General features: G+C 42.0%; 2 protein-coding genes across 9 annotated transcripts in view; one reads left to right on the top strand and one right to left on the bottom strand.

Annotated features, from left to right (window-relative positions):
- Window positions 1-4813, top strand: part of cita (citron rho-interacting serine/threonine kinase a) — a 92523-nt gene extending 87710 nt beyond the window's left edge. For 2 of the 4 annotated variants that reach the window (XM_017460685.3, XM_053677099.1), the window contains 2 exons: window positions 2406-2730; window positions 3236-4813. In XM_017460685.3, coding sequence (XP_017316174.1) covers window positions 2406-2730; window positions 3236-3259 — 349 coding nt within the window. In that variant the 3' untranslated portion in view covers window positions 3260-4813. Of the gene's footprint in view, window positions 1-2402; window positions 2731-3235 lie in introns of all 4 variants that reach the window. The other 2 variants (XM_053677100.1, XM_053677098.1) reach the window with 1 other exon arrangement.
- Window positions 4814-5624: 811 nt separating this feature from the next.
- LOC108260270 (myotubularin-related protein 3) overlaps window positions 5625-19411 on the bottom strand; it is a 29207-nt gene continuing 15420 nt past the window's right edge. For all 5 annotated transcript variants that reach the window (XM_017460404.3, XM_017460403.3, XM_017460402.3 and 2 more), the window contains 8 exons: window positions 18625-18820; window positions 17384-17569; window positions 17038-17208; window positions 15711-15856; window positions 12473-13373; window positions 10944-11054; window positions 8012-8100; window positions 5625-6191 (listed from right to left, as the gene is read on the bottom strand). In XM_017460404.3, the coding sequence (XP_017315893.1) occupies window positions 6011-6191; window positions 8012-8100; window positions 10944-11054; window positions 12473-13373; window positions 15711-15856; window positions 17038-17208; window positions 17384-17569; window positions 18625-18820 (1981 nt within the window). In that variant the 3' untranslated portion in view covers window positions 5625-6010. The remainder of the gene's footprint in view (window positions 6192-8011; window positions 8101-10943; window positions 11055-12472; window positions 13374-15710; window positions 15857-17037; window positions 17209-17383; window positions 17570-18624; window positions 18821-19411) is intronic.

Raw genomic sequence — 19411 nt, 5'->3', positions numbered from 1 at the left:
ATACTGTATCATTTCCATTCCAGCTATAACCCCAGTTCCAAAAAAGTTGGGACGCTGTGTAAAATGTAAATAAAAACAGAATGCAATCTTTTACAAATCTCATAAACCCATATGTTTAAAAAAAAGAAAAAAAGTTGCCCCCATTCCAAGTTTTTTGAGATTGAGTGTTGCGGCCATTAAATTTAAATTTACCGTATTTTTTTTCTTAAAATGGTACATTTCCTCAGTTTAAACATGATCTGTTTTCTCTGTTCTATTGTGAATAACATATGGGTTTATGAGATTTGCAAATCATTGCATTCTGTTTTTATTTACATTTATTTACATTTTACACATCGTCCCAACTTTTTGGGAATTGGGGTTGTACAATGATGATGGAAATTAGAATAAACAGTTAAAAGTAGACAAAACAGGCATCTTTCTCATTCAGCATGTTGTCCATAGATGTTTAAGCATTGTACTTGGACACAGACCGTTTCTTAAAAAGATTAGCTTGTTCCTGAACAGCACTGACTCCGGCGCTGTGCGAGTGGAAAAGGGCTGATCAGGGGACATCACCTGGGTTTGTGCTTGTACTAATATATCACTCAGTGTGTGTGTGTGTGTGTGTGTGTGTGTGTGTGTGTGTGTGTGTGCGCGTGTGTGTGTGCATGAGAGCACGTCTCTTGGTGTGTACATGGATGTTTGGGGTGTGTGTGAGTAATAGCGGTCTGTGTGGTCATGTGGTCCACCCTGTGTGTGACACTCACAAATGCATCCGGTTCTTTACAGGAGGAAGAACGCTTTTTTTATTTGCTCCAAGGAGTGAGAGAGGCTATTACTATTTTATGTTTATTTAATATAAATGTGATCAGCTGTGATGAACTGTAATATGAATAAAGAAAGTGTTTTTAAGAACATTTTTGGAATCCCTCATATCAGTACTGCCACCTGTTGGTACTTTGGCCTGTTGCACATTGAGTCATTGCAGGGTTCTTTTTTTGTTTTTTAATTTCCCATGCACACTCACACACACACACACACACACACACACACACACACACACACACCAGCAATATTAGTGCTGTTTAAACAGATGCTCATAGTGAAAATGCTTTGTTTTAATAAATCATCATTCGTCTTAAGTAGTACGACGAGACCGCCGCTGTGAGGATGTTTTGATCATCATTGAAGGGGTAAGCAATTATCAGAGCTGATTTTTATAAATACACAGAGGTGGATTATGGGAAGTTGGGAAACACAGTCGAGTGTATGTCTGCGATGCGAATGATGTAAATTCCCTCACTAGCACACTTCTTTGCTGCGTGTGTTATGAATGTTTTCAGTTATGTCAATATGCAATGCAGTTTATTAAAACAGACCAGGAAGCTGTGATGGCACAGTTTAAAGACTGACCCATATTTCGTCACCTGGTCTTTTTCTAATCTTCAGCTGTCTGCCATTGATAGCCTCAGATTTCTGTTTTTGGCTGACAGGAGTGGAAACTGTTGTGGTCGTCTGACTCAAGGTTCGACATGCGTGTTCCGAGATGCTTTTCTGCTCAACACAGTTATAAATAGTGGTTATTTGAGTTACCCTGGCCTTCCTCAAACCAGCCTGGCCAATCTCATCTGATCTCTCTCATCAACAAGGTGTTTCTGCCCATAGAGCTACTGCTCACTAGATATTTTTCGTTGTTGTTTTTGTTTGTTTGCTTTTTTTTTTGTACCATTCTGTGTAAACTCTAGAGAGCGTGAAAATCCCAGGAGATCAGCCGTTTCAGAAATGCTCAAACCAGCCCGTCTGGCACCAACAAGCTCTTGAGCGCTTGTATCTGCATGATTTTGTGCATTGCGTTGCTTCCACATGATTGGCCTATTGGTTAATAATACAAGTCTTCCTAATAAAGTGGAGGGTGAGACCAAATAAATGTGTGTGTGAGAGAGATATGCAGACGTTGGTTTTGTTGATGGTTCATGTTCACAGGCTTCTGTGATACCGTGGTCACATTTATGAGGTTAAAATGCATTTTTGATTTGAGCTGAATTACAAAGTGTGGTGAAAAATTTTGCTCTAGATAGTCCACAAACATGTAAACATGGCTCCCATGCATGTTGGTGTAGAAATACTTGAATTCTGTTTTGTAGTCTAATATTGCTGAGCCTTATGGAATTATGAAAAGAGATAAACCCGGGTTAGGAGTTGTAGTGTTCCCCTGCGCCTGGGCTAGATTTTGAAGACTCTCTCTCTCTCTCTCTCTCTCTCTCTCTCTCTCTCTCTCTCTCTCTCTCTCTCTCTCTCTCTCTCTCTCTCTCTCTCTCTGTTTTTGGAATGTGTCAAGATTGTAACACAAGTGTAGTTGTTGGCCTTACTACAACTGAACGAATACAGCATTTAACACGTCCACCTGCGTTTTTCCCTAGCAGCCCAAACAAGCGCGGCCCACCCTCCTACAACGAGCACATCTCGAAGCGGCTGGCTGCGGGCCCCGTGCCTCAGGACAGCATGCAGCAGGTGGCCACACCGCGCCGGTACCGTGAGGCTCGTACCGAGTTCCGCAGAGACGCGTCTCCATCCGGACCACTGGAAAGGGAGAAGTCCCCGGGCCGCCTGGTGGACAGGGGCATGGATACCCGGCTCGAGCGTTCACCCGCCCGCGTGATGGAGCTGAGGAGGGAGAGGTCACCCGGTCGTGCATTTGAGAGGCTGCACACGGGCTCGTCCCGCACACCAATCAACGGTGTCAACAAGGTACCACTAACCAGACCTGATGCACAAAAATCTAAACAATAACACGAGCGTGAAAGTTGCACATAATTGACTAGGATATTGGTGAGCATATGACTTTTGTCATCTCGACTCTACTGTATTAACCATGCTCCATTTTTGCAGTGGACTATTTCTTGAAATATTTTGTTCCTCAACTAGCTAAATAATTGTGATTAAATTATTGGGATTTCAGGGAAAAGTATATGCATGCGTGTGTATAAGTCATGTTTTGGGCTTGTGGCGGGCACGGTGGCTTAGTCGTTAGCACATTTGACTCACACCTCCAAGGATGGGGGCTTGAATCCCGCCTCTGCCCTGTGTGTGCGGAATTTGCATGTTCTTTCTCCCTGCACTTTGTTGGTTGACAAGAAGTAATGCAGCTATTTATTAGGGTTTTTTTTAATTTAGGCGCACTTTCTCCTTCAGTGTTTCCATACTGATGTGTATATATGTCTGTCTGTGTGTGTGTGTTTGCACGTGCATACAGGTGTGGGATCAGTCATCGGTGTAAGTGAGGGAGAGAGAGGAACCCAGCCCATCTTTTTATTGTATCGTACCAAAAAGAAGATTGTCGTAAGTCATGTGACCCAGGCAACTACCCCGTGGGCGAAAACAGAGGCGCCGTGTGAAACCCCCGCACAGTAACGCTTGACACAGCACAATCTCTCACTCTAGACGCCTTACATAAGATTAATATTATTGACACCCACCTGGCCAGCAGTATGTAGTTATACTAACATTTCTAAACTTCCTTGGAGGGGTTGCTTGGTTACATGAGGTTTTTTTTTTTCTTCTTTCTTTCTTTCTTTCTTTTTTTCTTTTTTCTTTTCGCCTTGATGTCAATTGTCAGAAATGTACAAATGGAGGAATATGACACACATGACCCTTTTCTTTTCTGTCCTTTATTTCCTGAGCCTGAAAGCACCACGGGGCAAAGATCATTACGAGACGGTCGAATGAGCACCACTCTGAGCACCGTCTCTAATCTTCAGCATGATCTTAACACTGTGATGCTTTTTGGAAAGCAGGCTCTGCACACACTCTGATGTCTGTCTGTCTCTCTGTCTCTCTCTCTGTCTCTCTTCCTTCCTCTCTATCCACACTACACAGCCCCTGTTGAAGGAACAGGAACTTTGTAACACTTCAGGATGTCATGTGACACTTGTATATAAGCGGTTTCTTTTTTAAAAGGGAATACTAAGGCTGGTTAAGCCATGTCTATTTTTGTTAATGAAAAAAAAAAAAAAAGTGAGAAGCTCATTTGTAAACATTTCCTCTTGAATGTCCAGACGAACCATGTGGACCATGTATGACGTCCATGCGTATGCTTCAAAGTGGAACATTTAGCTTGGGTCTGTTTTACTGGTGTACGTGATCATCTTGTTGAAGCAAATTCACCTACTGGCTCTCAAGGCTCCATCATTTTTCTACCATTTTGCTGCCCGATCAGCTCCGTTAAAGTTGTAAGATATGTATCTATAGTGTTTAACTGTTGTTTCTCAGAGCACTAGAAGACAATTATAAAGCATTGTGACAATGTTTGGGTTTTTTTTTTTATGGCACAGAAAAACGTAACGACAGCGACGGTGGCCCGTTAAAGCCGTATATATAATGGAAGGTCCTGGTTTATTTACTCGAGCCAGCATGACCTTTGACCCTCAGGATATGAATGAATGAACGAATAGCAGAACTATGAGCAGAGTACTATTTCTATTAGAATGAATGCTATACTGACGATCAGCTATCCATAGTAACTTCTCAGTATACCGTTCCAGCAGTGAAGCGCCGAGTCACTACGATAGCCATTCGTACCGTGCCGTCTCACTCCATAGCATGTAAACCGTGTGAGGAACAAACCAGAACACACTTGTTCTGTTACGGCCTCTCGTTTCCTTTCCTTGTTACTTGATGCACTTCCTCCATTGTGCTCTTAACTCTGATGTCCAACAACTGCTGACAAGTAGCTATCCTTGTAGTTTTTACTTTTACTTTCTTTTTTTTATTTTTATTTTTAAATGTCATAGCATTAAGTATACTACTAACTATTAAAAGAAGCTCTATCTTTCTTTGGGGTGTGTTGTCTTTCATTTATGTTTTGAAGTCTGAATATTTCTAACAGGAAAATCCTAGCAGGCAGAAAAAACACCAAGGGTATATATTGGTGGGCAAGACCGCTCCCTCCCAAGGAACAACAAGGCAAACATCAATAATTAAAAGCTCATCCATTTTTTTAAACCAAAGAGACCACAGTCATGCCCACTTGGCTTCTACGGGCTCCCAAGACCACCTTGAGAAAGCAGTCACAAAGCAAAAGTAACTGTCCTTTCCCTTAAGTATCCACAACCAAACATTTTTTTGGTCTGTAAATAAGTTGAGCAAACTATTGACCCCCCCCCCCCCCCCCCCCCCCTCGCCATTTATTTTATGGGCTGTTGTATATACTGTAGATTTATGACATACAAGCCCATTGAACATCATTACTCTTTCTTGGCACATTTCTAAATTAAGACAGACTTTTCAAGCCTGATTTAAAACACAGTTAGAGCCTGTAATGTTTGGCTTGGCAGTGTGTTGTGCTTTTATTTTATTCACTTATATGTTTCAGAGCTTCAATAACTCCAAAAGCAGCAGCAGCAACAGCAGTACAGGAGAGAGAGAGAGAGAGAGAGAGAGGTGTGGAAGTTATAGCTTTTACCAGTACACACACGCACATTGTTTTCTATCGGCAGCGAATAAACATGACAATGTTTGAGACGTTAATCAGGTGTGATCTGTTCCTGTTTGTCTCCTCTTAGGCTTGCTGTGTATACAGTTCATCCAGCAGTCCAGCAAAAAAAAAAAATTCCAGAGAGGCTTCAAAAAAAGTGCTTCATTACTCAGATTGAAAGATTTTAATTTCAGCATATACACTGTGCTCTTCTTTGACTGTACATGGCATTATATACACACATTTGCTATTCACATGAGCACAGATAGTCGTTCTCGAGAGATCCACATGGCTTTATATGATGTAGTACTGCATATATAAAGGCCTGTGTTTGCGCAGCGTAACATTAATCTAGAATCCACATGGCGAGAGACGACCACTTCTAACATTATTAATAAATTATGTTAATTATTTGATTCCTTAGTTTTGGGATTTAAATCTCCGTTCTGCTCGGTGTCGGAAGTTTATACTAATCTAATCTTCTCACATGAAGCTGATTTGGTTAAGATTCCTACAGGAGAATAGAGTCGTTGATCAGCATGTAAAGGGTTCTGTTCAGTTGGAACTGGCTGTAATGGGTTTCTCCAGCTCCAGGTCAGCAGGAGGCAGCACAGGGGGCACAGCCGATGGGCGAAGGTGCCCGTAACAGGCCTGGCACACACGGTTAGGTTCATACAACTGCTGACTCGTTGCCTTGTGGTCACAGCAGCTGGCGCAGAACACGTTCCCACAATTCCTAAAGGGGCGACAGTAAGGGGGCAGGACATTAGTCTGTTATAACTCAGACAAAATAAGAATCAGCAGCTTGTTGTTCTTAGATTTCAACAGAATCAGAGCTTTCTACGTTTTCTAAAGTTAACTATGCAGTCGTTTAAAGTAAAGGGTTTTTTAAAATTTTTTTTTTAAGACAGTCACAGCGGTGCCAACATCTACAGTTTAGGGTTTTGACTCCTTGAAAACTGCTCTTTCAGATAAACAGGAGTAAAATTCACGCTGCAGAAAAGCCAAATCTCTGAAGTGGAAAAGTTGGCTTCTTGTAGCAGTTCCTAGGTCAGGAGTGTCAAACATACAGCCATGACAGGTTCAATAAAAAGTTCCAAAGGTTATGGACCACATTTGAAACCGAAGTTGTTGTTTTTTCCCCCTTTGGGGGGATAGAACTAGTCTGTTACTCCACTTGGGGGCAAAATAGGGCACTGGATTCAGGGCTATAAACTCAGCTACAATCACATTTAGGGCTATTTCAGTTCCGCTACACAATGTGGAAAAGTTTCTATCTTTTTTTTGGAGGGGGCCTGAGTGTGAGGATATTTACGCAACCCAGTGTATTTACAGAATTTGGAAATTTGCATTCAGAATGTACATACTGATAAATGAACACATTTAAGAGTTATGTTATATTATTGGTCTATTAACTGAGGTTGGGGGTCTTTTTTGACACTGGAGTAACTAATGTGGCCCATTACCTAAAATGAGCTTGACACCCCGATCTAGGTGAACTTCATGAACCTTGGTCTTGTGAGCCAATAGAAAACAAGAACGTGTGTGTGGGGTTTCTTTTATTGGAAATGAATAAATAAATAAAAGGGGAGGCGTTGCTTATTATTAAGTGATAAGTGGTAAGTACACCAGACTTCTGTCTCTCAGTTTGTAGTGCACATCTGAAAAAAAGAAATGAGAAATTATCATGTGCACCGATGAACATTCCCTCTCCCTCCCCTCTACTTGCTAGTTATGTTCTTGTTAGCAATGTTGGCACCTCTGTTATCACTGGTGGATGAGGACAATAAATATGACCAGTAAATATATGTCTGCATGTGGAATACAGATACATATATAAAAGTTCTTCTTTAGTGCAGGAATGGAAAGGAGAGAGAGGGACAGACAGATGGAAAAATACAGTGCATGCGTGAAATAAAAGAGGGGAAGAGGAATCTCACCAGGCTTCCTCAACAGGTTCTCTGGCACTGTAGGGAGAGAAAGGGAGGAGACAGAGAGGACAGGATGAAAAGTCACAAAGAAGAGGAGAGAGAGAGAGACTGAGAGGACAGCAGAAGGCCTTAACTGACTGAAGAACCCAGCTTTGTTCATCATCCGAGACTACGCTACACTCAAGGTGACTGCTTAAAGAAAAACTTAATCACTGTCCACATCAACTGCAGCGTGTGTGTGTTTACCATAGACAAGAAATGACTAGTTCCCTGGGAGGGGGGAAGTGAGGGCTGTCGTTAAATTCCCTCATGTTTGAGTGTAATGTTTTTAGTTCTGAATTCTCGTCACACTTTTAAAAATATTTACTAGTTGAACCGAACAACTTCCGTTATACACGAGTTTTGTTTTCGATGTCAGGTTGTTGTTTTTTCGCTACAGGGAAACGTTCAAATTTATGTCGGTGGTAAATCACACATACTCTAGACAAGTGATGGATAGAGATTAGATTGAAAAACACTTTCTTTAGCATGGCCAGGATTAGCAAACTGGAGTGTGCTCTGAGGTGCAACATGTAAAGGACAAACAGAGAACATGTATTAGAGTGAGATCAGACACTATCTTCACCTGCACTGCTGTTTTCGAGCAGCTAGCCAGAACTTGCTCTCACATCTGTAGCAGTGTGTTGGAAGGTGATCGGGATACCACTGAGGGACCTGGAAGCGCAGAGAGCACACCATCATGATCTCGTTACTACATTACATTACAGCGTTTGGCAGATGCGCTTATCCAGAGTGACTTACAATTACCTCATTTATTACTACACACAAATAGTTCATGTGAACAAACTCTTCAGACTCCTTCCAAAAATGCTAAGGAGATAAGCATATCCTCACAGAACGCTTCACCATGAAAAATGTGTGTATACATTAAGTAAGGGATAATCCACAGCTACTGTAGGTGTGCATTATGCGATTTTAATGCACAAACTGGAGGCTAAGAACCAAAGAACGTGGAGAGGCGAAGAACATGTTTGGCTCCGCGGTGTGCGTTGAAATCGTGTAACGCACAAGGAGCCAGGGATTATCCTCTTTATACTATGGCCAGTTGCCGGCAGCGACGAGTTAAAGTGGTCATTGACGTTTGGAGTGTAAAATTTGACTGAACGGACAAACATAATTTATATATTAGATCTAGAATTATATAGATAGAGTGGGCGGCTGAGGGTCAGGTGGTCGAGCGGGTTGTCCACTAATCGTAGGGTTGGCGGTTCGTTCCCGGCCCACGTGACTCCACATGCCGAAGTGTCCTTGGGCAAGTTGCTCCCGATGGCAAGTTAGCGCCTTGCATGGCAGCTCTGCTACCATTGGTGTATGTGTGTGAATGAGAACCAGTGTAAAGCACTTTGTAGAACCGCCAAGGTTAAAAAAGCGCTATATAAGTGCAGAACATTTACCATAGAATTCTGTCCGCTCTAAATCATACACAGAAATAAAGTAGTGTGATAAGATCGCATTCATTTAAATAAATTATAATATAGTTATTACCGTAATTTCCGGACTATAAGCCGCTACTTTTTTCACACGCTTTGAACACTGTGGCTTAAACAATGATGCGGCTAATTTATGGATTTTACGGGCTAACGAGCTTCATGCCGCCAAAACATTTAGCCTCGTCACATCGGACCAATGAAATTACCGAACAGGTCACAGTGGACCAATGAAACTGTTCGAATTAAATCAAATGCACTCACACTAAATTCTTCATGCACACCCCCTCATCATGGAAAACACACGAAGAAATGCATATGATGCAACTTTCAAGTTAAAGGTGATCGATCTGGCTGTCGAAGAAGGAAATAGCATGCGAAGAGCAACTTTTGCTCCAGACTGCCAGTGGATCCTAACAGCGTGGAGCAGTGTCAAAAAATCTACCATCACCAGCGGGTTTCGAAAGGCTGGACTGCTGCGTGATGAAGAGGACAGCACAAGCTCAAGGGCGAATTTGCCTCGAGACGTAAGTGACATTGAGAGTGACAACGAAAGAGAGACTGAGGAAGTGTGTGACGAAGTACCGGTAGTTCTGAGGCTGTTCAATTCCGACACTGAAGAAGGCGACTTTAGTGGTTTTAGTGCGCAGGAGGAAGATGAAGATAGCGATCAATGACAACTGTATTTTTTTTTTTTTTTTAACCAGCCATGTTACAGACACAGTTCAGAAAAAAGCATTTACGGTACATATTTAATTAAAAGTTTTTTAAAAATCTTTGTGTAACATCTTTCTGTGTAAATATCTCATGTTACGTGGACACCTGCGGCTTATAGACAAGTGCGGCCTATATATGTACAAAAAAATTTTTCTTTTTGAAGTTAGTGGGTGCGGCTTATATTCAGGTGCGCTCAATAGTCCGAAAATTACGGTAGACAGAGAGAGAAAGGTCTCTACTAATAAAAGCTGTGAGTTTAGCTACCGTATTCTACTGTAACTGTTACTATGGCTCCAGTTGCTTATAAAAGCAACGTGTTCATTTAGAACAGTGAGGAAACTGACTGGCACTACATGTGCATTACACGGTTTGAACGCACACCTTCCAGCCAATCAGAAGAACACTTTTTACAAATCTGTTTACTGTTATGTGGAGTTGTTACTATAGAAACCATAATGTATTTAAATGACGGCACTAATATAAGTCTGTGAGTTGACTTAAAGCTGGAAGTATTGTCAACTGTGGTTACAAGACACTTTTTTTTATTACAAAGAACTGTCCCATTAATGTGCTGTAGTTTCTCATCATAAATAGCAGTCACCATGTTTTTGTTATACTCTGGAGGGGAAGAGGAAAAAGGTTCTAGTCTCCTTCCTCCTCAGTCCAGCTGCACAAACTCAAGAATTTACTTGAAAGCGTATTCTTAATTGAGCTCTTATTCTTACGGTGCTAAATGACTCACTGAGCTAAAGGACACCCACTGCTCCATACTATAGTTCAAACTGAGAAAAAAAAGTCAGAACCACTTGATCCTGTGGATCTGGAGCCAATCACAGGAATGCATGCTAGGGTGGAAAATCTAGTTCACGCAGGGCACACCATTCACACACAATTTAGAGTTGCCAATACACCTACTGGAAGGTATTTGGGAGGTGGGTGGAAACCAGAGAACTTGGAAGAAACCCATGTGGAAACAAGGACAACAACATGCACAACTCCGCACAGACGGTAACTGGACTCCCTGGAGCCGTGAAACGCCAACGCTACCCACTGAACCAACCGACAGATATTAGATTTGAACAATAACACAATTCTTAATAATATTAATATTAGGAGGGCAGGATTTCTTCCCAGTAGAGTCGAGGTGTTCATGTGGAAGGGCAGCAAGGTTCGTTCTGTGTTGTAGTGGAATATGATCAGTGGTGCAGTGTCTGTAAAACTGATATCTATCAACAAACACGTTAAGCAATAAAAACATCCTTCACATAAGAATTCTTTGGATCCAGACCTACCTATATTTCATTATCTAACTCTAATCACACTCCTCCTTTCACTGATCCCTCGCTCTCATACCTGTTTGTCATGCTGCTCCTCGTTTTCCCAGCTGCTCTCGGAAAAGAGTTCGGTGCCGCAGCGAGACAGATGCACAGCCTCCACGTTATTCTCCCCGTCTGGTACAGGAGTCTGGACAAAAACAGTGGTTTATATCTCTGTTCATGTGGAGCTATTCCTTAATTAATGAACTCATCAAGCATAAACAGAACAAAAATATCTAGATCAGTATTTTTGCCTCAGAATTGTGAAGTGTGTATTAGTTTTGTTTGTATGTACTGGTTTAATAGGAATACTCCAGTGTTTTCAGTCCTATCTCCATCCTCCATCTGTTGCGCATGTGTGATTGGCACAGACAAGATTTCCAACACGTTTTTTCCGTACTGAGAAAAGAGCAGGAAACCTGTTTGCTCGCTTATAGCACGAGTCTAAGGGCGGCGGTTAAACTCGGGAACATAAAAAAACAAAAACAAAACTACACTTGAACAATGAAAGATGTTGGGGTTATACGTTTTCAATCTGGTTATTCTCATTGTGAGCCTATAAAAGTAAACTTGTGCATTTACACAATCAGTAATGTTCCCGAGCTTTGGCACCCGCAACAGTGTTGCTTTTTGCGGTTAGTTTAGGTTTAAATTCCTCATATTTCTGCAGGATAAATTCTTGCTTTTCAACCAGAAGTATGCACACCTGCTCTAACATACACAAGGTCTCTAACATCCACCAGCTCCGTGATGTCGTCATGGAGGAGTGGAAGAGGACTCCAGTGGCAACCTGTAAAGCTCTGGTGAACTCCATACCCAAGAGGGTTAAGGCAGTGCTGGAAAATAATGGTGGCCACACAAAATACTGACACTTTGGGCCCAATTTGGACATTTTCACTTAGGGGTGTACTTACTTTTGTTGCCAGCGGTTTAGACATTAATGGCTGTGTGTTGAGTTATTTTGAAGGGACAGCAAATTTACACTGTTACACAAGCTGTACACTCACTACTTTACATTGTAGCAAAGTGTCATTTCTTCAGTGTCGTCACATGAAAAGATATAATCAAATATTTACAAAAATGTGAGGGGTGTACTCACTTTTGTGAGATACTGTATGTCGTATAAGAGGAATAAAACACTTCGGGATGTGCGGTCATTAGAAAATAATCAGGGCCGGTAACAATAACGGCCCAGAGTGTTTTATTCCTTCGATCCCAAGAGAGGACATCCAGTTATTTTTAAAGCACATTCTGACCCACACATTACCTCTAAAAGCTCCCTCTGGGAAAAAAATAATTGTAGTTCCATCCCTGACAGGATGCATACAGAGTCAAAGATTAATTTACAAGTATCTTTGACTGAAGACTTCAGGAAAATATGGAATTCTGTTAATAAATGTTTATTAACAGATTGCAACATCTGCTCACTTCTATTACAAGTGAGTTAAAAGTAAAACAGGAACACGGGAAAAAGTGTTATTTCTTGTCTGTGGTAATTACACACATGCTACAGATATAAGAGATAGGTAGATGTGTGTGTGTGTGTGTGTGCGCTCGAGTTCTCACCAGCTCTCCACTGACGTGCAGCTTGTTCCATAGTGCCTGCACCTGCCTTTTCAGTGTCTCCACCTGCAGCTGATGGCCCGCTTCCATCTGCCTGAGCCGCACCTGTACAACGTCTCTGTGCACGCTGAGCCCATCCTCGCCCAGGTGAGCGCCCTGAGCCAGCATTCGCCCAGGACAGCCCAGTTGTAGGGACCCGGCACTCGCTGTGGACGTCTGGCGGCTCAGGGAGTTTTGTGAAACGGAGCCGTTAACGCGAGGATCTTCACTGTTACACACAGAGCTGTCGATATTCGGCTTCGGAGACAGAGGCTGCGAAGGTGAGTGGAGTGAGCTGGGTGTGTTTAATGGTTCTGTAGAGTCTTCTTGTGGTGAAGTGGGGTGAGATTTCAGGTCATTAGCTAAACAAAGAGACTCTTTAGCAGAGAAACATTCCTGGCTGTTAGTGACGTGTCCAGGATGAGGTGCCGACGAAGAGGCGACTGATTGGCCCGAGGAATGTTTTAGCGCTTCGTCACACACTGAATCCTCACCGTTCTGTTCAGGGACCTCGCTGGGCAGCTCCGCTATAGAGCATGTGCTAACAACTGGGTCGGAATCCACGTCCTGGTTCACTAAAATAATCCCGTTTTCTGTTTTGGAGTCCGCATGCTCCACCCCGTTGAGTAATCCCTCATTTGGAAGCCTCTCATCCGATCCAGTCGTTTCAGGTTGATGGGTATTACAACAAGCTGCTTGCTCAAGGTTCTCCTCTGGTTGTGTTTCTGCCGTTCGCTCCTCTGATCGAAGGTGCTCCTGCCACGTCTCGTTGAGGTTGGGATCGCTGCAGCGACGGTTCGAAGCCAACAGATTTGTTCCCTCGCAAGCCGTCAGCAGGTGGTCATAGGAACGAGTCTTTGGAAGTCTGTAGGAAGGAAACAGAACTGTTAAGTTCATGTATAGAAGAGTTATCTGTCAGATATGGAAAAGAAAAAAAAAAAAGTCAGCTCCATTATAATACAATTGTATCGTTTATAATTGATTCCTTATAAACTCGAGTTGAAGCATTATTGATTTGGAGGCTCAACGTATATGAATCAGTCACAGAGTGGTGCCTGGAAAACTGCACCCTCATCTATCTAACTATTTAACTTGGTTAACATTTGTGATAAAAGAAATGATCGTTTATTGTTATGGTTTACCTCCTTGTGCACCTGGGATAGGCTCAGGATCTGCTACAACCCTGACCAGGATAAAGTACTGAAGAGGAATGAATGAAATGTTCTGGTACATTAGGACAGGCTTGGCTACTGTTAAATAAATCATGACACTCAAGACACTAAGGTCCCATTCATGTCTACAAATAAGCTAGCATGTCAACAAAATAACTAAAATAGTAACTAATAAATACAATAATAAGCAATTAGCTAGTCAGCCATTGGGATAATTGGGATAGCAGGAGGACATGATGGTGCTTCAAATGAGCATTTTTTTCCAACGAGAGTCAGCATGCAGAGATGTTCCTAAGCCAATTCTGGTAGTTTCTTACAATTACAATATATTTTTGAGAATGTGTAAAACTCAAGGCCTACAAGCCAAATATGGCCCAATTTGTGAAAATAAATAAATAAAAATACTGGGAACTAGCAATAGCGATAGTATTTTCGAATGAAACTAATTCCAGTGTCAGTAAATCAAGGGATAGAAATAGTCGATGTTACGCCAGCTGCGTTTACAACACGGGTCACATAAAATGTAATAAAAGACAGCGGGACATAATAAACCACAGCGCATGCTTCACTTACAAGTGCAAGCAAAAGACACAACAGGACGTTCAGGCTCGTGTTTGAACATGTGCCTTTTACACGGACCTCTCGTGGATTGAAACGCTGGTTAAAAAGGATGCACATCTTGCTGTGTCTTAAAACTTCCAAACACATCTGGGGTGAATTGCCCTTTAACCCTCTTACCCCATATGGCCGAAAAACCGGCTTGCCCGTCTTTGATCTATTCCCGTAAGGACGAAATACTGGCTTGGTCGTCTATGCCAAACCCCCGTAAGGCCGATATAGAGGATTTACAGTGTAAACGTTATCCCGTAAGGCCGGTGTACCGGCATTACTCTGCTACGATTCCTTACTTATTTAATTATTATTTTTTGACCCGGAAGGTTGATGACGTCACGACGTGATTACGTTATTACGCCGGCATTACGATGAAGCTGATCCAAGCGTGAATATTGGTGTAATAGTAGAAGTGAACTAAAAATGCCAAAGCGAAAAGCTAATCGTGTTCCAGCTAAAGTTACACCTACAGTGAACACAGGTACATCTAAAACAGTGAAAAAAAGAGAAAACATACACAGTTACACAGGCGAGAGCGAGGATTCTAGATAGTGACAGCAGTGAAAGTTCAGGCGATGTTGAAACCGAAACTGATAGAGACGCAAACTCTCCTGATTCAGACCCTGATCCGTCTTCATCTTCAGCATCAACCAGTGCGACTGACACTGCAGGGGTCTGCAGTCATAACGGGACCATCTCTGTGCATTCGTGAAAACACTACCTGCTGGTCTGATTATCACCAGAAACTTGGCTTTTGGCGCTAAAATGCATTTATTTATTTATTTATTATCTATAAAGGCATTGACCATGCTGATGCTCGTATGGTACTTCTAAATGAGTAGAAGGATTTTAGCAAGCATTTTTTCGTAAATTCTCTAGTTAAGAATTGTGCTCTAAGTTTAGTAAAAACACTGAACTGCTTCATTTTCAAAGTAATATTACACAAATTATTATTATTATTATTATTATTATTATTATTATTATTATTATAAGTTGTTTCAAGGCCTAAAAATGTTCAAATTAAAATGTTGATTTTGGCCCAGGAACTCAGGGTTGGCGTGCTGTTTCTCTGGGGAATACAGGGTTATGGGACATAATACTGTGGGAACTTAGGGGTAAGAGGGTTAATATAATGATGGACTCCAAATGCTGAAACGCATCAATCAGAGTAGAAGTGTTAAAACCAGATGACCGGAGTGGTAAGAAACTGAGGACACATATATTTTTATTTTCTGTAACGGTCCTCCATCCCTTTACGAGATATTTTGTGTTTATCCTGCTTACACCGGTCTCTACTCAAGAAGGGCAATATGTATGATGAGTGGATTCAGGACTTTTCAGATCCTGCAATAGTAGAATAGTAGAGCAAAAATAACAAAATAACAAGAAAGAGATTACTGAGCTACTGGTGCACTTACCTGCCAGGAGGCGTGTCCTCAGGTGAGGCTGAAGCAGTGGAATAAGAAGCACAGGACTCCTCACAAAGCAAGGAGGGGGCAGAATTAGGAAGGTAGACTGCACTCCACAGCATTAGGTTCCTCACATGGCAAACCGGGTGTAGCACCTGCCAGGGCACGGACCAAACAGACAAAATGTGGACGGGTTAGAGCGCCCGCACGCTCCTTTTGCTTTTCAAACGGCCACCGTAAGCTCAAGATCACTGTAGAATTTCTACATACACCAAAAGGAACTAGTCAACATCTCCAACATGGTCAGCAGTTCGACAGCAGATCAGATTAGTGCATTTCCATAAAAGGTCAATTCTTAGACTGTGCCTTATTGATGAGATACCAGTTTAATTCCTAGTGATGCTACAGCCAGCCCTGGCCAGGAGTCAGTTCAAAAAGTGCGGAGAGGAGAAGAGAAGAGGAGAAATCATGCCTCAACTCTCTCTCTCTCTCTGCAAGAAGGTGATTTGGAGGTGTTGTTGAATATGGGGACAAAAACAGACCCTGATGTTGAGGAGGAGTGCAAAACAAACTGTGCAATTACTGACTGGTCTATACTTGTTTTTTTTTTTTTTTTTGTGGCTTTCCATTTATAGCATTTAGGAGACGGTCTCATACAGAACGACTTACAATAGTGCATTGAAATCTCTGTCGAAAAAAAAAATTTCCTCACAAGAGCACAAATACGTCATGGTCTAAGAATACTGTTAGACTTAGTGTTACATGGGAAATAATGCGAGTTAGTACAGCAAATAAATAAACTGTGTAGGTGTAGTGCTCATTTAAGTTTTTAGTGAAGAGGTTTGTAGGGTCAACAGCCAGGGGAAGTTCAATCTTGGTGACTGGTTTTTCATCACAAAGCATAAATATGGGGATGTACAACAGCAGAGACAGGGCTAGGATAAAAATATATCTCTAATCTATGGAAATAGGACTTAAGTATGACTACTGAAAGAACAGAACTCTTTAGTCATGCAAGAACAAGAGTTAACAGGTTTCAAACCTTTTTTGATCACAATGACTATGATCCTTATGTTCATATGACACGCAACACAGAAAACAAAAACAGCCTCAAAGCATTGTGTAGGCCTACTCTCCACAATCCCCTGCCCAGACGTGCAACAGTTTTGCGAGTGTTAATCTGTTAGCTATGTTGTTATTTTTGCTGAATGCTATGTATTTAAAATGTTCTACAGGTGTGACTCATGTATGCTGTCCACCACTGAGCAGAGCCATCGTATGAATACACCCACTAACACGCAGCAAAACAGGTAGAAATGCAGAGCAGACGCAGTACCGTCTCCGAGTGCGGCGAGTACAGGATGTTGTGGAAGGTTCTGTTAGACGGCTGAAGCAGAGACCAGACGGAGCAGGTGTTCTCTAGTACACCTCGCTCCTCTCGCTCTTTCCCGCTGTTGCACAGGAATGTCCCGAACAGACACGAGTAGGTGTGCTGCACCAGCTTCACCTGAATAACACACACCGACAGTTAGTGCCAAGTAACAACTGCTACTTCCAGTATCTTCAGAAAGAAAATCCATTTGAGTAAATGCTTTATTTTATTAAATGTTAAGTAAATAATCTGCTCCTGAATTAGGTGCCTGGTGCAGTGCATAGTTGGAACAGTAGGTGGCGCCTGGTACCAGAAAGGCCTCGTTGAACTGAAAAGAGCAGGGAAACTGCCTCTGCAGCTGGTGTACGCAGTCCAGCCACTGCAGGAAGACGGGACAGCGTTCGTTCACGTCCTCGGCATTTTCCCCATGTCCACAGCGGTCCGCAAACTTATGTCCGAAATCCAGCCACTCAGTTTCCACCAAAACTTGGAAACCCTACAGAGATTAAAGAAAACACAGAGTCACCGAGTTTGTTTACTAATGAGCACCAAGTCTATAAGGTGGAAATATATTTAAGGAGCTTGTGGTGTGTCTCTTCAATATTGTGTTGTCAAGGAAACCTTATAGAGTAGGGTATAACCCCGATGTCCTGGCGAAATTCCCCCATAGGCCTTTCTCTATCATGGCCCCCTAATAATCCCCATTCCTGATTTGGCTACATCACTCTCTCCTCTCCACTAAAAGCTGGTGTGTGCTGGGCACTCCTGCTGCTGTCACATCATCCGGGTGGATCATACACACTAGTGGTGGTTGAGGGGATCCCTCCCCGCCCCATACTATGTAAAGGCTCGAGTGTCTAGAGAAGTGCTATATACATGTAACTGTAACTAACTAACTTATCACACGTGTGTTACCTGGAATGAGGTAGCACCACTATGAACAAAAACATTATTTTTAAAACAGCCAACTCCTCTTAGATGAATGATTGAGACTCAGATACTGAAATTCCACTCGTGTCTATCAGTGATGTTATACCGGCACGTCAAGCCGGCTATCTGTCAGGGCGGAAAATACATGAAGGCATTTGCGTATTGTATATTCACATAGTCTGGCGTTTTTAGATGTAGAGATGCTAACAGGTAGTTTCTTGGTCATTAAAACATAAGCAATTAATTCAACTACACGTATAATGTTTAGTGGTTTAATGAGGTATTGAGTGAAACTGTTTAGCCACTACAAAAACAACTTTCCCCAACTATAGAGCTGGGCAAGAAGAGACACGAAAGTATGTTACAGCACACCATGAATGGAAAAAATGCCAGGAATTCGTCCACACCCCCGAAGGCTCTTAAAGGCTTATTTCAATAGGTTACCTCTCTGCAAGGTTCAAATGATCATTTAACATGGTCTAGTGTGTAGTAGCTGGATGACGGATATACATCTAATTAATTACATGATTAAAAAGAGCAAAAGTACATAAGAAAGCATGAGACATGTCTAGGATCTGTGTTAAGATTTCTGTCTAACCATGTGTGTGTGTGTCTCCTCACCTCCACAGTTCTGTAGTAGGGGTCAAGCAGCAGTTTGGACAGAGCCACTATCTGCGGCGTGCGGTCCCAGCCATCAGAACAGTGCACCAGGACGGGCCTGCTGTCCCGATCCACAGCGTTCACTACTAACAGAGACGCCTTCAGCAGCAGAGAAAGATGCTGCAGCCATTTAGTGCCTTCTAGAGCAGACAGCCAACTGAAAGAGACAGAGAGGTAGGAAAGAAACAAAAGAAAGATTTATACACACAGCGGGTTACGTAAGTATTCACCAACCTTGAACTTTTCCACATTTTGTAGTGTTTCAACCTGGGTCTGTAATTGGGATTTTGTGTCATCAGTCTACAAGTGGCTGCTTCTCTGACTTCTGGTGGATGGCCTTCTTTCACACAGCAGTAGTTGTACCATATTCATTCCATTTATCAATAAATGACCATATCCTGCTTGATCCTTTCCAGAATTTTGTCCCAGACTTACTTTCATAGCTCTAACAAACTCTGGTGTAGGTATATTACGTTCATGTGACACTAATTGCACACAAGTTGACTCCATTAAACTATTTATGTGACTTTTGATGACAACAGGTGTGAAAACCTACACAATCACAAATTTTCCATTTGTAAATAATCTTGCGACATATATTGATTTTTCCCTACTTCAGTATTATGGTTTATTTTGTGTAGACTACAAAATGTGGCACATTTCTAAAATGATAAATATAAAAAGTGTTTAGAGAAGCAACTGTATTACACAGGGAATGTGGAATTTGTATTACTTCAAATAATTATTA

Source organism: Ictalurus punctatus, chromosome 28 (assembly GCF_001660625.3).
Source record: "Ictalurus punctatus breed USDA103 chromosome 28, Coco_2.0, whole genome shotgun sequence".
NCBI lineage: Eukaryota > Metazoa > Chordata > Actinopteri > Siluriformes > Ictaluridae > Ictalurus > Ictalurus punctatus.
Note: the sequence above shows the minus strand (reverse complement) of the source record. Positions and strands in the feature narration are given on the sequence as shown.